Source organism: Prunus avium, chromosome 2, assembly GCF_965620075.1.
Source record: "Prunus avium chromosome 2, drPruAviu1.hap1.1, whole genome shotgun sequence".
Lineage (NCBI taxonomy): Eukaryota > Viridiplantae > Streptophyta > Magnoliopsida > Rosales > Rosaceae > Prunus > Prunus avium.
Window position 1 is genome coordinate 30,754,512 of NC_142285.1, and position 23,578 is coordinate 30,778,089.

A 23,578-nucleotide genomic window follows, 5' to 3' on the forward strand; every position below is an offset into this window, starting at 1 on the left:
CGAGTTTGGGGTACTTTGTTGTTGGGCTATGTGAATATGGGATTACACCATGCTAACTAAGTACCCTCCCTTGGTTATTGTACCCACACGTGGCATTGGATTATCCGATGTGTGGGCATATATGGTTATGTTGTTAGCTTATAATACGTGGCGTTGGATATTCTGGCGTGCGATAAAGTTGTGTCCGCGCGTAGAACATGTTTTGGCATAGCCACACGTGGCGTTGGATTATTCAGGCGTGTGGCAAAGGATCCAGACATTTTGATTACTGTTACTTTACTACACGTGGCATTGGATTCTCCGGTGTGTAGTAAAGTAACGAGGATAGGGATAATGATTATTATACTATGGCGGGAAAAAGAGTAATGTTTAAAAGAATTGTGGTTAGCATATGTGCATTGTTAAAGGGATGGGGGTTATTGGGTCATGAGTCTTGAGTACGGAGTGAGTAAAGAAAAATGGCTCTGTTGTTCACGGGCGGAGATATGAAGATTTTATTTGAAGGGAAAAGATGATTCTAAAATTAAACTTGTGGGTATTATTGAAAATAATTGTATGTTATCTGGTTCGTGATTATTGACTGAAGAACTACGTGTGACTTGATCCCTCAGTAAGGGTACGTAGGTAGCGTGGGGTCTCACCCAGGTCCAGCCGCAAGGTAAACCATATTTTTGTGGACTTTAATTTGGTCATTGGGATCGAATCCTATTTACGAGAGTTGTTTAGTTTTGGATTTTATCGACGACCTGAAGCCCGAGCTTGTTTAGGGCAATCTTTATCTATTTCTACTTGTGTTGAACTCCGTTCTGTTTGTAAAATGTTTTCAGTTGGGGTTAATTGTAAGGCTAGAGGCCTATTATGTCAATCGCGCGTTATTAACTTGTGCATGCTGCCGGTTGAGTTATAACTGTGATTTTTACAAGTGAAACAATTTGGTAATTATTCATTTTTAATTATTTTAAAAAATATATATGCCACGTCAGCCAAAAAAGAAAAAGTATGCAATCTGATAGTGGATGTTTTGTGATATTAAGCCAACAAAAACTGGATCAATTTGGCCCAGTCAATTTAAAATAATATTAATTTATTTACATATTACAAATGGGGATATGTAAGTGGAGGTTCCGCAGAGATACAATGGGACATGTCGCACTTGATTTCAACCATAAGTGTTAACAACACTTACCGGGGCTATCCGTAAGTGTCAACAACGTTTCCTCTCACCGCGCCTCCAATTCAACTCGATACACAGCCTCTCGCCGTCGCCACTCCAATTCGAAGAAGCAACTCCTCGTCGCCACTCCAATTCGAAGAAGCCACTCGCCGTCGCCGCTCCGATCATCATCTCGTCACTGGTGCCTCTGTCTTAATATCAGGTAAGTGCAAAATAACAAAGTTTTGAAGACCAGAACACCCAAAGCGCATTATTTCGTATTTCTGTTGTTGGCTTTTATGTTTACAGCCTCATTTGCCTTTTTAAACCCACCCATTTTGTGGGTGCGTACTTACAAGGAGCAGCCTATATAAGGGACATGCTATTAGCACATATGCAGATTGGGCTTCAAAGGTTGTTTCTTTTCCCCTTTTTTAGTGTTATAAAAGACGAAAAAGTTCCGTGGAGTTCATAATTGCATAAAATGAGTCAAAGTAGTGGCTTCGACGGCCTGTCCGACCGGCCTGCTGGCCTGATCTGAAGAATTCATGGGCCAGCAGGCAGGCGAGACAGAATGGTTAACATACTATATGCAAAATTATTGTGGTAGCACTAGCAGTTGCACAATATATGCAAAATTATTTCAAATACCAAATTTTTGTTAGACGTTTCCTTTTTTTCACCCAAAAGACAAGAAAAAGTGGTTTCCCATCCATAAGAAAAAAAAAATTCATTGGTTACTGTCATTTTACAACAAAAAATCTAAAATTGGCTGTTTCTTTTTAGTTCCTTCTCAACCTCTAGTCTAGAGAATTAACTATCTTCTATCTAATTGACCCCCCACAAATTGAGGATACAGTGCAAACACCAGCTGATGTTGTGAGGGGAATATTTCTGTAGCAGGCCACTAGGTCAGTGTTAGTATGCAGATCCACTTGCAAGGTCTCCCACACTTTCTTCTTGGGGTTCAACACCTCATCAGGCTCACCTGCGAACCCTGGAAATGTAACTCTCTCGCCAACGTGAGCTGCTTTAGGCGGATTGACCAATTCAACCCTGGCGTGGTCACTGTTCGAAGCAGCTAGAACCATTGCTTGTGATTTAATACCCCTCATGGTTGCTGGCTTCAGATTGCAAAGAACACAGACCTTCCGGTTCTGCCACAGAAAAATTAATATGAATAAACTAATGGATAAGTAGGTGCTCCTAAAAGTTACGGAAATTAATTCGAATTTTATTCTTAAAAATTCTGTAGATGCAAACACAAACCTGCATTTCTTCGATAGGTATATACTTGACAAGTCCACTCACAACTGTTCTAGTCTGTCCTTCACCAACATCAATCTCTTGTACGTAAAGCGAATCAGCATCCGGATGCTTCTGAGCTTTCGTAATGAGGCCAACCCGAATATCAAGTCTAGAAATGGAAATCTCTGCTTCAGCTGCAGATTTTGTGGCCTGTTGCTTTTTCTTTCCACTGTTGTCTGTTACAAAAATGGATTATTAGAATAGATATATATATATATATATATATATATATATATATATATATATATATATTTATGTTAGCAATAACTGAAACTTGCTTTCTTGTGGACCAGACCAACGTAAGGAAATTCTAACCTGAAACTTTCGTTTTCTTGAGTTGTGCAGCCACCTTCACTGCTTCAGCTTCTTCCCTCTCCTTCCTGTCCGCTTGACTTCCAGCAAACTTCTTCCTGAAGGACTCCACTTCTTCATCTTTCTGTGTCCAAGTACAAACTTTCACTAAATTAGAATCTACAAATAGTAGGCAAGTGATGCAGCAATCATATCATGGCAGGCTAGAGAGTCCAACATTGAAAGACAAAGAACATCAAAGACATACCAATTCCTTGAACAATGGCTCTGGTTTCCCAATCTTGTGACCAACAGGTACAATCTCCCAAGGTCGTCTTGCCCTATCAATATCTCCTTTATCATCACAAAGTGATATGTGCGTCTTAGGAGGTAAATTAAGCTGCTTAAATACCTTGAATACAGTTAAAGAAAAATATATATATCAGCATGGATGATTATAGTAATATCACATGATCAAAGAAATATTTCAGACTAACACAATCATCTGTGAACAGAATTTATTACTTCGAGAGAAAATGATGGCATAAAAGGTTCCAACAAACAAGCAAGAAGATGCACTAGTCCGACTGAAGTTCTGATAACAACAGCGCAACGAGGTTGGTCCTCCTTGTAAAGCTTCCAGAACTGGCTTTCCTGTATGGTAATTACAGATGATGCAACTTAGCGGCAGCTGAATAATCGGTTTCACAGCCATTTCCAAGCAATATACTTAACAAAAGAACATATCCATAAACAAGTCTCTCAAACAGGGATTAAAAACGTGCTTACTTGCAGATATGCATTCCCTTCACTAGAAATGCTCATTGCTGTTTTCAGTCCTTGCTTTAGTTTAACCTACACAAAATGTAGATAGGAATGTCATGCCAATGCAAGACACATGTGAAAAAGGAAGGTGGGGAGGAGAAGCTTCCAGTCATTTGCAACAAGACTGTCATCTAAATATCAATTACCTTCTCCATTGCTTCTATATATTGCTCCACATATTTTCCAACTTTTTCAGCTAATTTCTCTGTTAAAAGATCTGACTCTGCCCTTGGAGCATCTGGAATAATGGAACCATATCCTTGACCTGTACATGGATTTTGTTAGTTTATATGCTGCAAAGTGCCACATATACCATGCATGTTAAAACGAAATGCTGACCAACCTGAAGGCTTGGCAACAAAACTCAAAACTCGATTTATGAAGTTGCCCAAATTATTCAGCAATTCGCTGTTCAGTTTTGCTTGCAAGTCGGCCCATGTAAATAATGTGTCTGATACCTATTTCATCAAAAAACAAAATATTAAAACGAGTAAACAAAGATACAGAGAAAGAAGGATATGAATTACAAACCATCGCCCAAAAAAATAAAAATAAAAGTCAAAAAGGAAGATGGGAATCATTAAAGTTACCTCAGGCCTATTAGTTAGCAAGTAATATCTCCATACTTCAACAGGAATGTTTGTATCTTTTGCATCGTTTCCAAAAACCCCTATACCTTTACTCTTAGAAAACTTTCCTGTGAAAACCATTAAAATTTAGATCACCTAGTACATATTGCACAAAGACAAAAACTTTGAGCTTTTATAAATAAAGTCTTCTAGAATCATGTCCATACCTGCTTCGTAGTTTAAGTACTCAGTAACACTAATAGTCTTCATTAAAGTCCAATTTTCACCAGTTCCAAGAAGCGTTGACGGAAACATCACCTGAAAGAAAAATAAATAAGTACATAGTTGAAATAAATTCTTTTTCGAAGCAAGAAATGCTGAGAATACGATACTTACTGTATGGAATGGCACGTTATCCTTGCCCATAAACTGATACAACTCCACATTCTCAGGATTTTTCCACCATTTCTCCCATTCATCAGTGTAGCATTTAGTAATTGATACATATCCAATCGGAGCATCAAACCACACATAGAAAACCTACCAATAGCAGAGTTAGAACAAATGTAACAAATTTTGAAAATCATTAACAAAAATTAGTAGAATTAACATAAGTGTAGTATTAACCTTGTCCTTGAAGTTATCATGTGGAACTGGAACCCCCCACTTTAGATCTCTAGTAATACATCGTTGTTTAAGTCCCTCTTTGAGCCATGCATTTGTCGCTTGAATAGCATTTTGGCTCCAAGACCCAAACACTGATGTTTTAATGATATACTCTTCCAGTTTATCTTTGAGCAAAGGAAGTTCTAGAAACAAGTGATTTGTATCACGAATTCGTGGAGTTGTCTTACACACCTGCTTGCAATTGACAAAAATGAGAAATATAAGGTTGTAACAATACCGCATCTCTCCATTTAATGTTACATGTGAGGAAAAAAAAAACTCTCACACAAAGGGTATGAAAAAATCTATACTTTGCATTTAGGATCTTTTAGTTCTGTTGGATTCAAAAGCTTTCCACAGTTTTCACATTGATCTCCTCGTGCAGAAGCATAGTCACAACCTTGAGTCGGGCATGTCCCCTCCACAAGTCTGTCGGCTAAGAACCGTTTGCATGTATCACAGTAAAGCTGAATTACAGTACAAATTCAAGTTAAAATAAATTATAGAAATACACTTTAAAACATAACTCAATTGCAATACATGGACATAAGCATGCAAATCAGTGACTAAACCAATAGAAGACACATTTACAAGCCAATGAATGCTACCTGCTGCATTGTGTTCTCTAAAAGCCATTCATTCTCCAACAACTTTTTGAAAATCGCTTGGCATACTTCCGTTTGTTGTGGTGCCGATGTGCGCCCAAATTTGTCAAAGCTTATATTAAACCACTTATAAACCTCCCTATGAATTACATGATATCTACAAGAATATAACCATTTGAAATAAATTTCAATAAAACGTACACAATAAATAGAAGTTAAGTTTACCAAATGATATAAATTTTACTGAAAAATTTACTTGTCACAAATCTGTTGGGGGCTACACTTCTCTTCCATAGCTTTGGTCTCCGTCGCCGTGCCGTACTCATCAGTTCCACATACATATATCGTATTGTAGCCTCGAAGACGGCAGTAGCGTGCAAAGACATCGGCACTCAACACACCTAGCCAACACAACAAAAATAATACATGAATTAAAATGATCTAAGAATACATGAATTAATTTCAAGAATCTGTTTGGTTTCCGAAAAATTAAAAGGAAAAAAAAAAGGAGCAGATAAATACAGCCGATAATATTGCCTAGGTGAGGGACATTGTTGACGTAAGGCAAGGCGCTGGTGATCAGGACGTTTCGCTTGCCAGGGATGGGTAGCTTGGCAGCCGTTTGCTCCTCCTTAGAGGTAACTGTGAGGTCTCCCATGTCCATGTACGGTTCTTTCCTTCAGTATCTAGCCAGAAACAAGAGCTTAAAAAACTGCAATTCAAGATAAAAAAAATCTCTCCACTATAGTATTCAGACAGTGTTTACGATGTAGGAGATCACGGGTGTTGGAACGAATGTTTATAAATGACCCTTACTGCAACTGTTAACCAGGCTTATATAGACATCAAACCGTAGCATAACCTAATTGACAAAGGAAATTTTTAACAAAACAGGAAATAAACCAAATCCTAATTGGTATAGGAAAAATTTAATCAAAACTGGAAAAAACCAAATTCTTAATGAAAATAGGAAAACTCTTATCAAAATAACTTAATAATTTAAGATCACTACTAAAACTTAGCCTTATTGGCTGATGAGCCCACTTAGATTAGGAAAGTCTAGGTCGGTCTCGTAGATACTCCTGCGTCAGTTTACTTTACCTCCACCACTCCCAGTGTTTACTTTATAGAAGAAAAATATATGGGCGGAGATTCAAAATTCCAAAGTTTATGTTTCAAGTTTCAACAATAGTTTGGATCTCGCAATTCATAGAAGCGATTTTCTGTTTGATTATTCAGTAAAATAAGCAATGCATGGAGCATGCTTTGTTTGAACAATAAGAAATCTGATAAGAAAGATATTAGAAAAGCTCAAAACATAACAGAAACAGAAATTACAAGCACGCAGATTACACAAACACAGAAATCCAGCAAACCCCTTCAATCCAGAAACCCCCGAAAACCCAGAAGTCAGATAAGGACCCAAACAAAACTGAAAACTGAAAAAGGGTAAGGTTATGCATTTGATGTTGTGGTTTGCTTTTTTTTTTGGTGGTTATATCTTCCCTTTGTACTTTGTATTTTAATGTGTATGTATCTGTTATAATAATTTTGTTCAAAAAAATCGGTATTTACTTATGAAATACTTAAGCACAAAACACAGTTTTAGATCAGCAACTAATTACAATATCATAACAAGGTAAAAAACAAATATATTGAGAAGAGTGTATGGCAAGTCAAGTGTAATCTAAAACCAGAGCTGTCAAATTGCAGAACATGTCTTTGTGTTGTGCACATGGAAGTTTCAGTTTCGAGCTCGATAATTAAGTTTCAATTTCGTTTGACTAATATTTCATATGGTGTGAAATAATTACATCGGATACTGTTCCAAAGTGGAAGTCAGTTCAGAAGACAGAATTGGCAAAATTTTCTCACAAAATGAACAGAGCAATCATTAGACAAAGAGGATACAATCTCTAAGTATAATTCAGGGCTGAAGTTGGTTACAGTGCAGGTATATTTTACGATCCTCGTTCACTCCCACAAGTGCAAACTGGAAATTCATGCAGCTATGTTTTTAGACAACCCTTGTAATACATTTTCCTTATGTACTTATCCAGCGACGACAACTTGGACAACTGTGAAACTTCAGTTGGGACTTGACCAGAAAAGACAGAGACAGATAGGTTGAGATAAGTGAGCTCTGGCAAATTCCTAATTTTAGTAGGAATTAGAGAGTAATTGAAGTAATTATCAGCGAGGTTTAGTCTCTGCAGATGAACAAGACTGAAGAGGCTGCTGTTGGAACTGATAGAGCCATAGAGACAACTGCTGCTGAGATCAAGGCCAATCACATGACCTGTCTCCTCATCACAATCGACACTGTCCCATGAGCAGCAGTTGATAGTTTCTCCTTCAGCTAGTTTCCAAGATGAAACCTATGGATAAGACCCAATATAACCCGAAGCAGATGCCTTGATGACAAAGCTTTCCTTGAATTGCAGCAAGGCAGAGCTCTCCTCATCATGGCAAGATGGCTGCTGCTGCTGCAAAGAGTATAAAGAGTTCGCAACCACAAGATGAAAGAACAGCAGAACTACTTTTGAAAGCTTGGAAATGGACACATTAAAAAAGCTCAGGGGTAACCCCATGATATTTTTTCTTGCTAATCAAATTTGTTGATCTTTGTTAGCTAAGCATGCTTGAAAGGTAAAATGACAGAGCTCTAGAACTTATAGATTGGACTCAAATTATTGAGCAATGACATATCAAGACTAATTTTCTGTTGAAAAACTAATGCTCATTTGTTCTACAAAGTTCTAGAAAAGTCAAGAGCTCACAATAAAGAAGTTGCATGGCGGCAAAGCAAAATGAATATGGTGCTTATGATTATGACCGTGAACATTTCATTGTTTCTCTTTTTAGAAAAGAGTTTCGTGAAGTGCAGGATGTTAATTTGGTTACCGACGAGAAAAATCTGGAAAATCAAGGGTTAATTTTGTTTCTGTATTTTAGGCATTTAGAAATGAAGAGAAAATAAATAGGAGAGATAGGAATGAAGGGATGCGGCGGAGAGAGGTGCATTGGGTTAGGGTGCGGGTGATTGAATTGCACCCAATGTACTCTTTGCTCTTTTGCAATTAGCAGCAACTATTGAAAGCTTCAATTTCATTTCATCCAATTTACTCTGTGCTCAATTAATGATTAAAATCATTTTATTACATTATGAATGCAAAAAATCCAAATACACCTTTATTTGCATTAATTAGCATAATCACCACAAAGAGTTAAACTAGAAAGACAGAGTAAGGATACGTGAATGAAGGAAAAACAAGAAAACAACTCCAAATGCATGACCTTATAACAAACTATACTTAATTGCCATTGTGATTGAGTAAGCATGCTGCATGTATGTTTGCAAAGCCTTCTTGAATCTTTGAATAGTGCAAATCCAAACCCTTAATTGCAAAGCCTTCTTGAATCTTTGAATCATTGTGATTGAGTAAGAAATATTTCGTGTAAGATAAACACCAGTGACGACATAGTGTACTTGTGCCTGCATGTATGTTGACATGTTTACAGCAATATCTGGAAACAAAGGTGGAATCTCACCAGTGAAATTGTTGTAAGACAAATCAAGAACGCGTAACTTGGGGAAGTCAACATTTGTTCTAGGCTGTCCTATCACACCATTAAACCCATTATGGCGCATTGCCAAAAGTTTTAACTCTGGAAGAGTCCCCAACCAAATGGGAAAAACATCACTGAGTTGATTGTTTGACAGTACCAGATACTCAAGCATCACACAATTCGCCAATGACCTCGGTAATTGCCCCTGCAATTGGTTATGACTAACATCAATCATCCTTAAACTGCTTCCGTTGTTGAATGATTGAGGCATCATGCCATGAAAAGAGTTGCTTCCAAGAAGTAAAAGGATTAGACCATCACTAAAGTTTCCGAGACACTGAGGAAGCTTGCCACTCAAGTTATTTTTTGACAAGTCAAGGTACAGAAGAGAATTCATATTGCAAAGCAATGGTGAAATTTCTCCAGTAAATTTGTTCTTAGTGGCTCCATATTCTAGCAAGGATGGTGGACAGATCGGTAATCGTCCATGAAAAATGTTGTTTGAAAGCCTGAAGCAGAGCAAGTTAACCCAGGGTATGACAACCGGAAGTTCTCCCGACAGGAAGTTATCAGTAATGTCTACTAATATCAGAGTTTCCTTACTTATGTTCCACATCCAGTTTGGTACTTCGCCATGGATGTTGTTTCCTGGCATATATAACCGCTCCAACTTTGTCTGATTTTTTAGGAAATATGGGAACTCTTTTAAATTGCATGAACTCAAACCCAGAATGGTGAACTATTGAACCGTTGCATCCATAATTTTTGAAAACTGGTCAGTAACAAATTCCAAATTGTTCCAGCTCAATTCAAGTTGGTAGAGATTTTGTACCTTCTGAAACATTTGGAACTCCACTACACCGCTCAGGTTATTTGACTCTAGATAAAGGATCTCGAGATAGGTGAGATTGGAAAATGAGGCGGGAATTGAACCATTCAAATTATTAAAAGCAAAATCTAGGTAAACTAGTTTGGTGAAGTTACCTAGCCAAGATGGAATTGGACCAGTTAAATAACTCGTACTAATCCTAAACACAGTCAATTGGGTAAGGTTTGCCAAAGAATCAGGAATTGGACCTCCAAATCTGCTTAATGAAATGTCTAGGTAAGTGAGCTGTCTAAGATTGCCAAGTGCAGAAGGAACCAACGAGTTTGAAAAATTGCACTGAGCGACATCCAACTCTTGCAATGAATTAAGCTTTTCAATCGAAGAAGGTATGGTTCCGAAAAAACTAGTAAACCCAACTTTCAATGAGACGAAAGGACTACTTCGATTAAATTCGGGCAAATATCCAGTGAGATCTTGGTCGTATCTCACACTAAGAACTTCTAAGTGTTGTAGACTGAAAATTTTCACTGGGAATTCGCCAAACAGATCACATTTCCTGAGGGCTAGGGATGTTAAAAATGATAAATTTGTCAAGGAAACGGGTATGATCGATGATATGTTAATGAAACTGAGATAAAGAGTTTCTAGACTAGTTAAATTTTGAAGCAGACTTCTCATATCAGATGGTTGAAGTTTCAACAATCACTGAGGATTATCAGGAGTTCCATTTTCAAGAAAATTGCAACACAGATTAAGGTATGTCAACTTGGACAAGTGTGAGACTTCAGATGGGACTTGACCAGAAAAGAAAGAGGCAGAGAGGTCAAGATGAGTGAGGCTTGGAAAATTTCTTATGCTAAATGGAATTTGAGAGTGATTGAAGTTATTGTGAGAGAGGATTAACTTTTGAAGATGCACCAGGCTGAATAGGCTACTATTGGAGTCGAAAGAGCCGTAGAGATAACTGCTGCTGAGATTTAGGCCAATAACATGACCTGTCATCTCGTCACACTCCGCGCCGTCCCACTAGCAGCAGCTGCTATTTCCTCCTCCAGCTGGTTTCCATGATGAAACCTTTGGATAAGCACCGTCGTTACTTGAAGCAGATTTGTCAATCATAAAGCTCTCCTTGAACTGCAGCAAGGCAGAGCTCTCCTCGACATGGCAAGATAGCTGCTGCAAAGAGTCTACAAAGTTTGCAACCACAAGATGAAACAACAACAGAACTAGTAGTTTCAAGAGCATGCGAATCGACAGGTGAATCCCCATAATGTTTTGATATTTTTGGTTTGTACTCTTTGCTAAAGAATCATCTATGAAAGTTAAAGCTAGAGAGCTATCTATTTATAGACTGGCATGATCAAATGGTTGAGCAATAGCATACACGTGTCAAGTAACTATTTATAAACAGTTCTTACTTGAGCTTGCCCTTGTATTTCCAATGTTTTAAAATATTATTTTCTTTGCCCTCTTAAGCTAAATAACCATCTATGAAAGTGAAAGAGCTATCTATTTATGGACTGGCATGATCAAATGGCATTGCATAATCATTACGTATATGCAATTTGTGATATTTTCAATTAAAAAGACCAAGAAATTCCAAGTCATTTTGCCATGTTGAATTTCCAAAGTTACGTCTTCAAGGGGCTTTGTATGAAACATGCATGTCACCATGTGCTCTGGACTTCAAGTGAATTAATAGGGGGTTAATTTTGGTAATTTCCGTTGACTTTTTGCACCTATATAAGCTTCATTTTAGTCATTCAATTCAGTTAATCAATTTTGAGTCTTCGTATTTTAATCCTTTTGGTGAATTCTAAAGTGTAAATCAATAGTTTTTTAACTTACATCTTCACAAAATTTAAGTTAAAAACATAAAAATACTTTTGGGGTCGGTTTCATTTTCGTGGCTTTCTCCCCCTTTTGAATTACCTTCCTGAGAATTCACCAGCCATAGAAAACAGAAAAAATAGCTTCATTTGGAGAGAGAGAGAGACTTAATTAAAAAGGCAGGGGGGGACTGATTCATACCCCCAAAAAAAAAACAGAGGGTTGAAAACGAGAGAGAGAACGGAAGGGACTTGGAATAAATTTCAAACAAGATGGGAATGGGAAACAACGATCGATGCTTTGAAATTTGTATATACTTACATTGCCAGAACATGTATAGATTTCAAGTGAATTATTGCTTCATTTGACTCGAAGTCAAGTCCTCCAATTACTCCGTAAATAAGGCATTCTGATTCAATCAAGACTACATATATAGTTTCCATCAGATCTGATTAATAAACAAGTGTAAATGCAACCAAATATTCATTACAGAAAATTCCACAAAGAAGAGCTAGCTTTTGAATTTTCTTTTTGCTCGAAATAAAACGATTGCAAGTCACACGTGTCGGTTTAGTGCCCGTTTGGCATTGCTTATTTGGGGTGATAAGTGATTTTTAAAAAAATTTGGGAAGCCCAGACCGTTTGGTAAACTATGAGAAAATCACTTAATGTTAAAAATTGTTGTGAGAGAAAGCTATAAAAGAAAGCAGTTATGAGGTGCTTTCATTTTTCTGATTATGAAGGAATCAGTTTCGAAGAAACGCTGGGTTTATTGATTATGCGGAAATCAATATCAACAACACTTTTAACAAAAAGTTTACCAAACACCAAACTGCTTTCTCTCATAGCTGATTTCTTTCACAGCAAATCTAATAGCTATTATTTTCACAGCATAACAATGCCAAACTAGCCCTTAGACTAGTTACAAATTCAATGTTGAAATGTCCAAATTACCCTCCATGTCACTCACTTAAAAAAAATATGCATGTTACTATTAGAAATATGCCCTTAAAGCCAACTAATTATGTAATAGTTAGAGTAAAAGACATCTTTGATAAAAGACATATTATGTTATCAAAGGGCAAGAAATGTTGTTTTATACAATAAATCATCCTATATTATCTTTCAATATGTAGAACAACCATAGTCCAAGGAATACACAAGTGGATATGAGAGCTATGTAATGAGATTGCATACATGGAGACTTCTCATCATCCCTAAATCCTGAATATGTTCCTGGTCATAGGAATATTGATTGGGTGTCAATATTCCGCAAAGACCAGTACACACAGTATCATCTCTATATGTAGGGAATGGCAAGGTCTCAAGTCATTAAGTGTGGAGACACATCGATATGTGTGTATGTGCTTGAAGAAGAACAAGTACACTGAACGTGATCCAACACATGAGTTCAGCATGGAAGTCTTTACTCACATGTCAAGCTGGAACTCATAAATTGCAATGGTGCAAACTAATCCTTAGACCTGAGGCATCATAGATGTTTTGTGGCTATGTTGTTAATCTTTGAGGGCACTATACGGTCATTCTGAATTAAGCATAGCTTAAAGGTGCTCATCAGGATTCTCAATAGAGTCATGGAAGCAAATGAATGTACAACAAGGGATCTCTACTCTCAGTAAAGGAGAGAGAATACTCCAAGATATGATTAGTCAAATCTCTGCGCAGAGTAGTGGATAAAACTTGAAAGAAAAAATCTTCAAATCTTACCAGGATAATCATATAAAAGGAATGATTCACATTAGGATATTGACAATCGGATTCCATGATCTAATAATGTGAATAAGGAGTATTGACATAAGAGAAGGATTCAATTGCACAGTGATTTCAATTTGAATAGGTTCTTTCACAATGTCTCATTTAGTTCAGATAATCGTGACTTGCTGCTAGCTAGGCGACAACCATGGTTTGTGGATGTCGTAAAAGGTTTCAATTAACCTTTATTAATAGGAAGAATTAAATTGTGGAATTTAATTCGTATATCATCTCTGAGAAGTTGAGTCAACTCACTACCTTGCTAAAGGCCCCTATGGATCTGCACACTCAAAGAATGTTATTAGAGGTACAAATGAGGAGAAATGAAATGAGAACACACAAGTCAATGGTTGATAATCAAATGTCAAAGTCAACGGTCAAAAGTCAACATGTTGACCGAAGCAATTGACCAAAGTCAAATAGTTCAACCCGGTCATAAATAAGACTATAATTATAATTTAATAGTTAAATTATAATTAAAAGATCAATTATAGAATTAATATTGACATATAGAAATATTGAATTGGGCTTTTAAATTTGATTTAAAGGGAAATTGATAAAATAGCCCAAAAGGCTATTGGGCCCAAGAAATAAGTGGCATAAGATGACATGACCCATGGACCAAATGGAGCCCTAAATATCCACCCAAATTTTGGCAACTGAGGGGAAGCTCTCCCCTTGCCTTTTGTGTTGTCCTATATAAGCTAAATTTTGGAGAAAAACCTAGCTAGGATTTTTGGTTTCCTACTTTGGTTGATGAGTGATCATCTTTGTATCTCATCTTCCATGAACCAAAAATTGATCCAATCAAGAAGTAGACTAGCATCCATACTTCTTGATTGTCTTTTCTTCATATCTAGGAGCATTTGGTAAATGACTCCAATCTTGGAGCCTTAAGGTGAAGGAGTCAAAATCAAGAGAAAGAAAAGGTTTTTCCAACAAAGGTGTTCATTCTTGATAAATCAAGAAAAGGTCATCAAGGGTAAAGATCTATTCCCTTTTTTCCTTTTCTATTTGTGTTCAAAGAGATAAGGCTAAGATACTTGGTTTAAAATGAAAAAGGTTTAGCTCAACTAGTATAAACAAAATGAATCCGCCATTTAGAATGTTTTTATTGTATAGGTTGTGGCTAAAGTTCATTTCCTAAGCATTAGATGCATGTTTCTTTCAATTACATGGGAATGGAAAGAGTGGGAGTCATTCCCATTCCGGATTATTCCTTTATTTACTTACACATTGGGAATGAAAAGAAACGCGGGGCTCAAATAAAAATTGATTCCTGAGTCATGATATGGAAGAAATTTGATTCCTGATATGAGATTGGGCAATGGTGAATTGGAATAAGATTTTTCCTTCCCAAATTGCCCACACATAGATTTTTATTTTTATTTAAAAATCCAATACCCCTTTGTATAAATATAAAGACAATAACTTTTTTTTAGGCACAATAATAGCAGCTATTATGCCCATTTTGTCACATGACATCTCTTTTTTGTTGCTATAGAATGTTGCGTGCAATTAAATAATGCATTGGATTTTTAATTATTTCTATAATTTTATATATTTAGATATATTGGAAGTAAATAATCAAACCTATAAAAAAAAATTTCTTTTACAAATATTAAATTCTATTTTATCATTATGATATATAAAAAGTTGGTTTATTATTACATTACACAATTTTTGTCATTTGAAAACTAGCATAAGTAGTTGAACAAAATAAAATTTCTTTTTGTAGAAGGGTATTTTGGTAATCAAATTTGTTTTGATTCCAATTCTTTAGAATAGTAAATAGTTTTAATGGGAATCGGAATTATTTTTCATTACGATTCCTAATAGTTAGTAAGCAGTTTAATTGGAATGTTGACTCTGATTCATTGTTACCCTGATTCATGCTTACCGATTCTTCATTACTCTCATTCTTGCTTACCCCGATTCCTATTTAGTAAGTATACCGAGTCATTACAAGTATGGATTTAATACACTAATATTTTGTAAAGGAAAGCATTCCCTTCTCTTTGTTTACCAAGACTTCCAACCTAATGATTATCACTTCATCATTCATAGAACTAGTGGATTCCATGAGGCTTCTGGCCTGTCACGGTTAATTATTAGGGCAATTTTTTTTCAGAAATTATACTCTCATGGGAAGTCACTAAAACAGAGGGATCTAATAAGAAACTGGGCTACAGAACTTGCATGGGAAGTCACTAAAACAGAGGAGCGGTTTATGCTGTGCATATCCTCCTCAAAAGAAACTCCAAGTTAATTAAAAAACAGAAATATAACCAAGCACTTAAATCCTTGATGATCCCCAAATCAATTTTGGGATCAATTCTTCAACAAACAAAAAAAAAAAAAAAAGGATTTGGTGGAGGAGAGTAGAGTGTTGCAGAGACTGGGTAGGGGCTACTGGGCAGTGGGGGTGTTGGAAGGGGTGGGGGAAGCCGTGGGATAATTAGGTTAAGTTTTTAAAAAAAAAAAATTATAATTTTGTTAGTTTTAAAAATATCCCTAAGTTTTTTAGTTATAAGAAATTGACATAAATGCCCTTAAACTTAATGGAAAATTTAACAGAATTAAACATAGGTGGTACATTGCAACATTCTATCAAGTTTAGGTGGCTAATAGTAAAAATTAAAAGTTCAGGTGGTAATCGTGCACACGCCTAAAAGTTCAGGTAGTATTTATGCAAATTTCCCTGACAAATATATTGACTTGAACTTTCTTGGTCTTTTTAATTGAAAACGTCATAAACTTAGGGCCCATTTGATAACCATTTCAATTTTAGTTTTTAGTTTTCATTTTTTTTGCTAGAGTATAAAGGAAAAGGAGGGGGAATGGAAGTGAGAATGAGAGTGGAGATGTGATTAAGAGAGAAGATGAGAGGGGAGGATGGGAGGGAAGAGTAACAAAAGTGAAAACTGAAATCTATTTAAAATTGTTTTCACTTTTGGATGGAATTTTTTATATGATTATTTGGTTGCATTTATCCTTGTTTGTCAATTATAGATTGTAAACAACAAACTGAAGTTGATTATAAATGTTCATAATTCAATAAATAGAAATGCGATTAAATTCAAATAAAAAAGAGTTATTTACACTAACATTCCCCATTCCTTGAGGTTTTTGACTTTTTCACAACCTTGAGGTTTTTAAAAATTACATAAACACCCCCTGAGATTTTAAATTGTTTTCACAAAACTCCTTTTCATTTATTTTTCATCCAAAGATTGATGATTTTATACAAAAAAAATTCTCTAAATGACAAAGTTGGCCTTTGAGATTAGATTGCATATACTTCACTGAGGTTAATTTTGTTATTTGCATAAGTTTTTTTTTCGATGAAATCATCAAATTTTGGACAAATAACCAACGAAAAGGGGTTTTGTTAAAAAAAACTTAAACCTCAGGGGGGTGTTCGTGTAATTTTTGAGACCTTAGGGTTTTTTTTTTTAAAACACAAGAAACCTCAGGGAGTATTAATGTAAATAACTCAATAAAAAATGATAATTCATGTCCTACTAGCCTCTCCGCACGCTCTTCCGCGCCTGCGAGAGGTTTTTCTTTTTTAAAATTTAAAATTTATTTTAGAATTAAAAAAGATAATGGGTAGTTGTTTTTCATAAAAATAGGATCCATTATCCGATTTTTCTTTTAATTTTAATTTTTTTTAAATATGAAAAAGTGTGAATTTACCATATTATCCTCATTTAATTAATAATTTCAATTATTAATATTTGCATTAACCAAGGGCATCTTCTGGTATTTTGAATGTTTCACCATTCTTTGCCTTTTGTTTTATATATATAGATAAATCAATTTAAACAGGAGGGACATAATAGGAACAAAAAATAGCCAAAGACAAATATGGCTCATCACATTAAGGAAAGTAATCCTACATAAAGAATTTGGATCAACAAACAATACTGTGTGGACTAGAACCACATTGGGATAACGTTTTTGGACTTATGGCAAATTGGGCCAAAAAAATCAGGGGAAGATGATCATTTTCTAACATGTGTGTTTATTCTTACATTATGAATTATTCTTCCCGCATGTGTTTATACCAAGCTGATTGTGCTTTTAATATTATGCGTGATTTACTTTAGAGAAATGATTTTGTCCATAAACATGTAATTAAATATTTCTTAAAAATACGGAATCAACATATTTTACCCGGTTGAGCACTTTCCTTCAATCATTCATGTATGATATAAAACAAACTAAAAGCTTACAAATATTACCCTCTTTCGAGTCTCGACTAGGGTGGGAATACGGGCAGAAGAATGACAACCGAACTAAACCGAGTTGAAAAAAAAACTGTGTTTCGAAAAGTCAAACCCAGTTCCGGTTCTCCACCAAATAAAAAACTGGACCGGTTTGGCGGAGGTTCCACCGAGTTAAAATGGGACATGTCGCACTTGATTCCATCACAATAAGCCATAGAGAAGCTTACATAATTTTTTTTTTACAAAAACTCAGAAATTTAAGGGAAGTAGTTCTCTAAAATAATAAAATTTACCATAAGGAAAAAAAAAAACATAAGAAAAGAGAACCATGGATTTAATAATGTTACGGAGTTGATGACAAAGGCAATGGCGCATAAAATTATACCTGTGTTCCCTTTTAAAATGGTCAACAGTTAACAGATGATTTTTTACGACATTATATCCTCCGAAATTTTGGAAATTATTGTAGTGGAAATGAAAACGATTAAATGTTATGGAGTGGTATCATTTCAGTCAAACTCCAGGGACATTAAAAGAAACAGTAGTAGTTTTTTTATATAAAAAATTGAAGATAATGAAGATAAAGTTCTTTTCTTTCTTTTGTATTTTTTAACTTTCTTTTTTTTCTGCACTTGGTAGTTATAGATGCTGCATATGTTTTGAATAATAAAACCATTTAACGTTCAAATATATGCCACTTGAAATATCACCATGGACCCCGAAAACTTGCGCTAAAAATCCAACTACCCACCAAGAAAAAGAAGAAAACAAATAGAAGGAAAAGGAAAATCCAATAACAATAAACAATTTAATTTGAGTGCTGCTATTTCCACCCACCTATCCTATTTCCCCACCCACCTTATCTTCAAAATTTAAAAACAAATTTATCCATTTGTAAAATGACTTTTAAGGACTTTAGATTAAAAAAAACACCTATTCTCCTTTATCCTTGTCAAACCCCAACCCCTCCCTCTCTCCCTCATCCCAACCAAACCCAAATCAAAATTCCAATAAAGCTTCAAAATTTCCAACTGGGTCCAATCCAATTTCATCAGATTTCCCCTCAGTTTCTAAACCCACAGGCTTTGTGTTCCATTTGCTCAATTTGCTCTTCGTCTTCTTTCTAATTCTGGTATTTCTCTCCATTATTGTTTTCGTTCGGTGGAGAGACGATGAACATTGAGAGCGATTTTCTTTATTTTTTATTTATTTTTAATAATACTTTACAGAGGATCCCATGCGTAAGGAGAAAGAAAGCAAGGAGAATTTGCTTGAATTAATAATTAAAGGGTATTTTAGGAATAATGGTGGGTGTAAAAATAGGATTATGTTTTTTCAAATTTACATGGTGGGTGGGAAGATAAGGTGGGTGGAGAAATAGGACTAGGGGGTGGAAATAGCAGCACTCCTAAAAAAAAAGAGGTAGATGATCTTATTGCATTTGTGATAACATAGGACAAGGAATACATGAAGCATTCTGAAATCTCATTTGCATTACTTCATCATAACTGATGCTATATTATCATAACTCCAAGTCAAAGCGAAGACAGAAAACTAAGGTGTACAGAGAAGATGAGCTGAAAAACCAACAGATAGAGAACCTTGCCATAATCTCAATTTCTAGGTCTCCTACTTCGTCCTTATCATTGGTTTGACCATTGCAACAATCTTAATAAACCACTCCGGCCTCCTTGTGATCAAAAGGTCTGCTAGTACCACTCCGATTACCAACCCACTTCCAAATCCAGCCAAAACAAATTTCCAATCAAATTCAATTCCAAAGCTTGAATCATCTTCTTCTACAGAGGAAGGTGGCAGTTGAGGGGCCTCAGGATTTCCACATTTCTCTGGCAATGGATCCCCACACAGTCCTGGGTTTCCCTCATACGAAGTAATGTTGAATGAAGTAAGTTGGGTTCCTTGCGGTATAGGACCTGTAAGGTTGTTGTGAGAGATATTGAGTGTGGCCAGGAAAGTAAGGTGGGTGAGTTGTTGAGGGATCTCCCCTGAGAGCTTGTTTTGTGAAAGGTCCAACGATTCAAGCAGTGTTAAGTTCCCCAAAGATGATGGGATGCAATCACTGAGAGTGTTGTTGGAAACATTGAGCGATCGGAGTCCCTTTAGGTTCCAAATGAATTCAGAAATATTCCCTTCAAATTTGTTGCTTGAGAGATCAACCGATGTAAAATCTTCTTGAATTTTTGGGTAGTATCTCCTCACACCTTTATTTGTTATGGCGGTTTTGAAAGTATAAATGAAAACCTGTCCTGTTCCACCACCGGTTTGAATATATGTGTAGGTGTTCATGTATTTGGATTGGTTTAAAGAGACACCTCTCATGGCATTCCCAGAAAATATGTATTCGGATGGAAATTCGCCTCTGAAATTATTATATGAGAGATCAAGAATACGCAGCTCAGGGAAGTGAAGATTCTTTTTAGGCTTTCCAATCACTCCATATAATCCATTATGGGGCATTGCCAAAAGTTTTAAGTTTGGGAGAGTCCCCAGCCAAAAGGGAAAAACATCATTGAACTCATTGTTTGACAGAACAAGAAACTCAAGCATCACACAGTTTTCCAATGACCTCGGCAATTGCCCTTGCAATTTGTTATCACTAACATCAATCATCCTCAGATTGCTTGCGTTGGAGTATGCTTGGGGAAGAAACCCGCGGAAGGAGTTGTTTCCAAGGCTTAAAACTCGTAGATCATCACTGAAGGTTCCTAGACACTGAGGAAGCATGCCACTCAACTTATTATTCAACAAATCAAGGTACTGAAGAGAACTTAGATTGCAAATCAATGGTGAAATTTCTCCATCTAACTTGTTGTCTGAAATGCCATAGTATATGATGTTTGGTCGAGGTATTGGTAAAGGTCCATGTAGCATGTTAGAATAAAGCCTCAAAACTTTTAGGTTAAGCCAGGGAAGGAGTACAGAGTTTTGATGGTCAAAGCCGGAAAGCAAGTTTATAGACAGGTCCAGAAACCCCAGAGTTTTTATGCTTGTGTTCAAAAACCATTTCGGCACTTGGCCATGCAATTTGTTTCTAGAAAGATCCAACCAATCCAAGTTTTGTTGATACCTTAGGAAATTGGGGAACTCTTTTATGTTGCACAATGCTAATCCAAGTTCCCTAAAGTTTGGGACAGTCGCATTCACAATTCTGGATTCAGTGAGCAATATTTCCAACTTGGGACCAGTTAGTTGAAGACGGGTGACATTTTGTAGCTTAAGAATCTCGACTGAACCACGCAAGTCATTTCCATCTAGATAAAGGGTGTTGAGATGCCTAAGAGTGAAGAATGACTTGGGGATTGAACTACTCAGTTTATTTATACCAAGGTCTATATATTCTAGTCTGCTAAGGTTAGCTAGCCAAAATGGGATCGGACCACTTAGTCCATTATAGGAAAGATCAAGTTTAGTGAGCTGTGTGAGGTTGCAAAGAGAAGATGGGATGTAACCACTTAAATTCATACTTAAGAGGCGCAGTTGAGTAAGTTTAGTTAGCTTACCAAGCCAAGAATAGGGACCACTACTAAAACTATTATCAGAAAGTTTGAGATTTGTGAGTTGAGTAAGGTTTGACAAGGAAGCAGGGATTGGACCATTAAAATTGTTTAGTGAAAGGTCAAGATACCTGAGCTGCCTAAGATTACCAATTGAGAAGGGAACCATACCTGAGAAGTAGCATTCACTCACATCTAATTTGTTCAAGGAATCAATCTTTTCGGAAGAAGAAGGTAGAATTCCAGAAAAACTCGTTCGTGCCAGTTCCAGTACTGTGAGAGGGCTACTTCGATTAAATTCGGGCAGATGGCCAGTGATATCTTGGTTGAATCTCATGCTAAGAATTTTCAAGTTTTGTAAACGGAAAACTCTTGCGGGGAATTCACCAAACATGCCACAATTTGCTAAGTTGAGAGATCCCAAAAGTGACATATTTGCCATGGAATTGGGTACTCTTGAAGATATGTCAACCCAACTAAGATCAAGTTCTTCTAGGCTAGTTAAGTTTCGAACTAGGCTTTCCATAGTTGATGCTTCAAGTTTCAACAAAGTTTCACCAGAAGATCCATCAAAATTGAGAGAGAGGTCAAGCGACGACAACTTGGACAACTGTGAAACTTCAGTTGGGACTTGACCAGAAAAGACAGAGATAAGTGAGCTTTGGCAAATTCCTAATTTTAGTAGGAATTAGAGAGTAATTGAAGTCATTATCAGCGAGGTTTAGTCTCTGTAGATGAACAAGACTGAAGAGGCTGCTGTTGGAACTGATAGAGCCGTAGAGACAACTGCTGCTGAGATTAAGGCCAATCACATGACCCGTCTCCTCATCACAATCGACACCGTCCCATGAGCAGCAGTCGATAGTTTCTCCTTCAGCTAGTTTCCAAGATGAAACCTTTGGATAAGACCCAATATAACCCGAAGCAGATGCCTTGATGAAAAAGCTTTCCTTGAATTGCAGCAAGGCAGAGCTCTCCTCATCATGGCAAGATGGCTGCTGCTGCAAAGAGTATAAAGAGTTCGCAACCACAAGATGAAAGAACAGCAGAACTACTTTTGAAAGCTTGGAAATGGACACATTAAAAAAGCTCTGGGGTAACCCCATGATATTTTTTCTTGGTAATCGAGAATTTTGTTGATCTTTGTTAACTAAACATGCATGAAAGGTAACGTGAGAGAGCCAAAACTTATAGATTGGACTCAAATTATTGAGCAATGACATGACAAAATTAATTTTCAAACAAGGTGTGCGGATTTGCGAAAATTCTGTGGTGCGCCGGCTGTACCGGTACACCCGGTGATCCAAGGGCTGATTTTGCATGTTAAAAATGGATGGCTGAGATTCAATGACTTAGTAACCTGTTGAGCCCTTTATTATTCAACATGTGCATCGCATGTGACTGTCAAAAAAGCAGGTTTAGATGATGAAGACCACGCGCACTCTCCTATCTTGTTGCCCAAATTGAAAATCCTAACAGCCTCCACGAACTCCTCTCTAATTGCCCAAATCCAATCGTTTGCACCTCCAGGAAATCTTCTCTCTGCTTGCCCAATCTCTGTGCTTGCCGACGACGTCTTCTCTCTACTTCTCCAGGAACTGTTATATCTCACTTGCCCAAATCCATCCTAAGCGTGTCCAACGCTTGTCTGTGCTTGGTTTAGGGTTTAGGCAAGAAGCTAATGGTGATGGAATTGAGATCGTCCACGAGAAAACCCAAGCCGACCTTGGCAACTCTGCCTAAGTGACTTCCTCAACTCTCCTCTCAGCTTTCCCAAAACTGATGTGCAGATACCAATTTGACGATGGGTCCAACCTCCATTATGTAATGGTCACGAAATTGGAGGTATTTAATTTAGTTTGTTCTGTTGAAAATTTGGAAACATCAAGTAAGAGTTCAAACAACCCTCTTTTTCTGGTTTAGGAGTTGAATGTATTTTGGGTAATGAGTTAATGTAATTGCATGTATTTTGGTTACTTGCTTTTCTTCGTCTTTGTGCTATACATTCATTAGCTTCGTGTTTACACTCCGAAGAGTTTGCCAATAGTCGAGCAGCGTTTGCATTGCAAACATGTAATTGCATGATGGTGATGCAATGCAAGAGTGACTGTGCGCAAACAAAAATAAGAAAAATGGATCATATTTTATTGTACAGGCATAATTAGACATATTTTTTACTATAAATCGAAGGGAGAAATTATCCGAAATACAAAGCATGATAAACGGTACAGGGCATTAATCCGAATATATTATATTACAAAAGGACCAATTATTCGAAAATACCTAGTAATAAAAATTGTCATGTAGTACGAATCACATTCCAAAATATCCCTAATTTCGTAAACCATAATGTGGTTAACCCTAATATTTAATAATAGTCATAAGGTCATAATGAAGTAGTTACTTGCTTTT

The 23,578-nt window shown here is 36.5% G+C and overlaps 3 protein-coding genes and 1 pseudogene across 3 annotated transcripts; all 4 read right to left on the reverse strand.

Annotated features, from left to right (window-relative positions):
- Positions 1-1,977: 1,977 nt before the first annotated feature.
- LOC148296842 (putative methionine--tRNA ligase) lies at positions 1,978-6,081 on the reverse strand. Its single transcript, XM_088249339.1, has 16 exons — positions 5,940-6,081; positions 5,674-5,818; positions 5,421-5,574; positions 5,124-5,279; positions 4,774-5,004; positions 4,543-4,686; positions 4,374-4,464; positions 4,168-4,274; positions 3,921-4,035; positions 3,724-3,842; positions 3,542-3,607; positions 3,278-3,406; positions 3,021-3,164; positions 2,777-2,897; positions 2,423-2,637; positions 1,978-2,310 (listed from the first exon to the last, which is right to left on the reverse strand). The coding sequence occupies exons 1-16, from the start codon at positions 6,079-6,081 to the stop codon at positions 1,978-1,980; spliced, it is 2,412 nt and encodes an 803-aa protein (XP_088105465.1).
- Positions 6,082-7,426: 1,345 nt separating this feature from the next.
- On the reverse strand, positions 7,427-9,642 carry LOC148296843 (uncharacterized). Its single transcript, XM_088247936.1, has 2 exons — positions 8,740-9,642; positions 7,427-7,795 (listed from the first exon to the last, which is right to left on the reverse strand). The coding sequence occupies exons 1-2, from the start codon at positions 9,640-9,642 to the stop codon at positions 7,427-7,429; spliced, it is 1,272 nt and encodes a 423-aa protein (XP_088104062.1).
- An 8-nt stretch (positions 9,643-9,650) lies between these two features.
- Positions 9,651-11,105, reverse strand: LOC148296844 (receptor-like protein 6; annotated as a pseudogene).
- Positions 11,106-19,280: 8,175 nt separating this feature from the next.
- LOC148296845 (receptor-like protein 6) lies at positions 19,281-22,272 on the reverse strand. The gene is given in 3 exon segments (XM_088247937.1): positions 19,281-19,873; positions 19,931-21,816; positions 21,818-22,272. Coding segments are annotated over 3 exon segments (2,934 nt in total).
- Between the last annotated feature and the right edge of the window lie 1,306 nt (positions 22,273-23,578).

Excerpts from the sequence above, each read along its gene's own strand:
- LOC148296842 (XM_088249339.1), bottom strand. The coding sequence starts at position 6,081 with ATGGACATGGGAGACCTCACAGTTACCTCTAAGGAGGAGCAAACGGCT. Across the intron at positions 3,407-3,541 it reads AAGGGAATGCATATCTGCAA|GAAAGCCAGTTCTGGAAGCT; the intron begins GTAAGCACGTTT and ends ATTACCATACAG. Across the intron at positions 2,311-2,422 it reads TACCTATCGAAGAAATGCAG|AACCGGAAGGTCTGTGTTCT; the intron begins GTTTGTGTTTGC and ends TTTCTGTGGCAG.
- LOC148296843 (XM_088247936.1), bottom strand. The coding sequence starts at position 9,642 with ATGCCAGGAAACAACATCCATGGCGAAGTACCAAACTGGATGTGGAAC. Across the intron at positions 7,796-8,739 it reads ATGCTTACTCAATCACAATG|GTTTCATCTTGGAAACTAGC; the intron begins GCAATTAAGTAT and ends TCTTATCCATAG.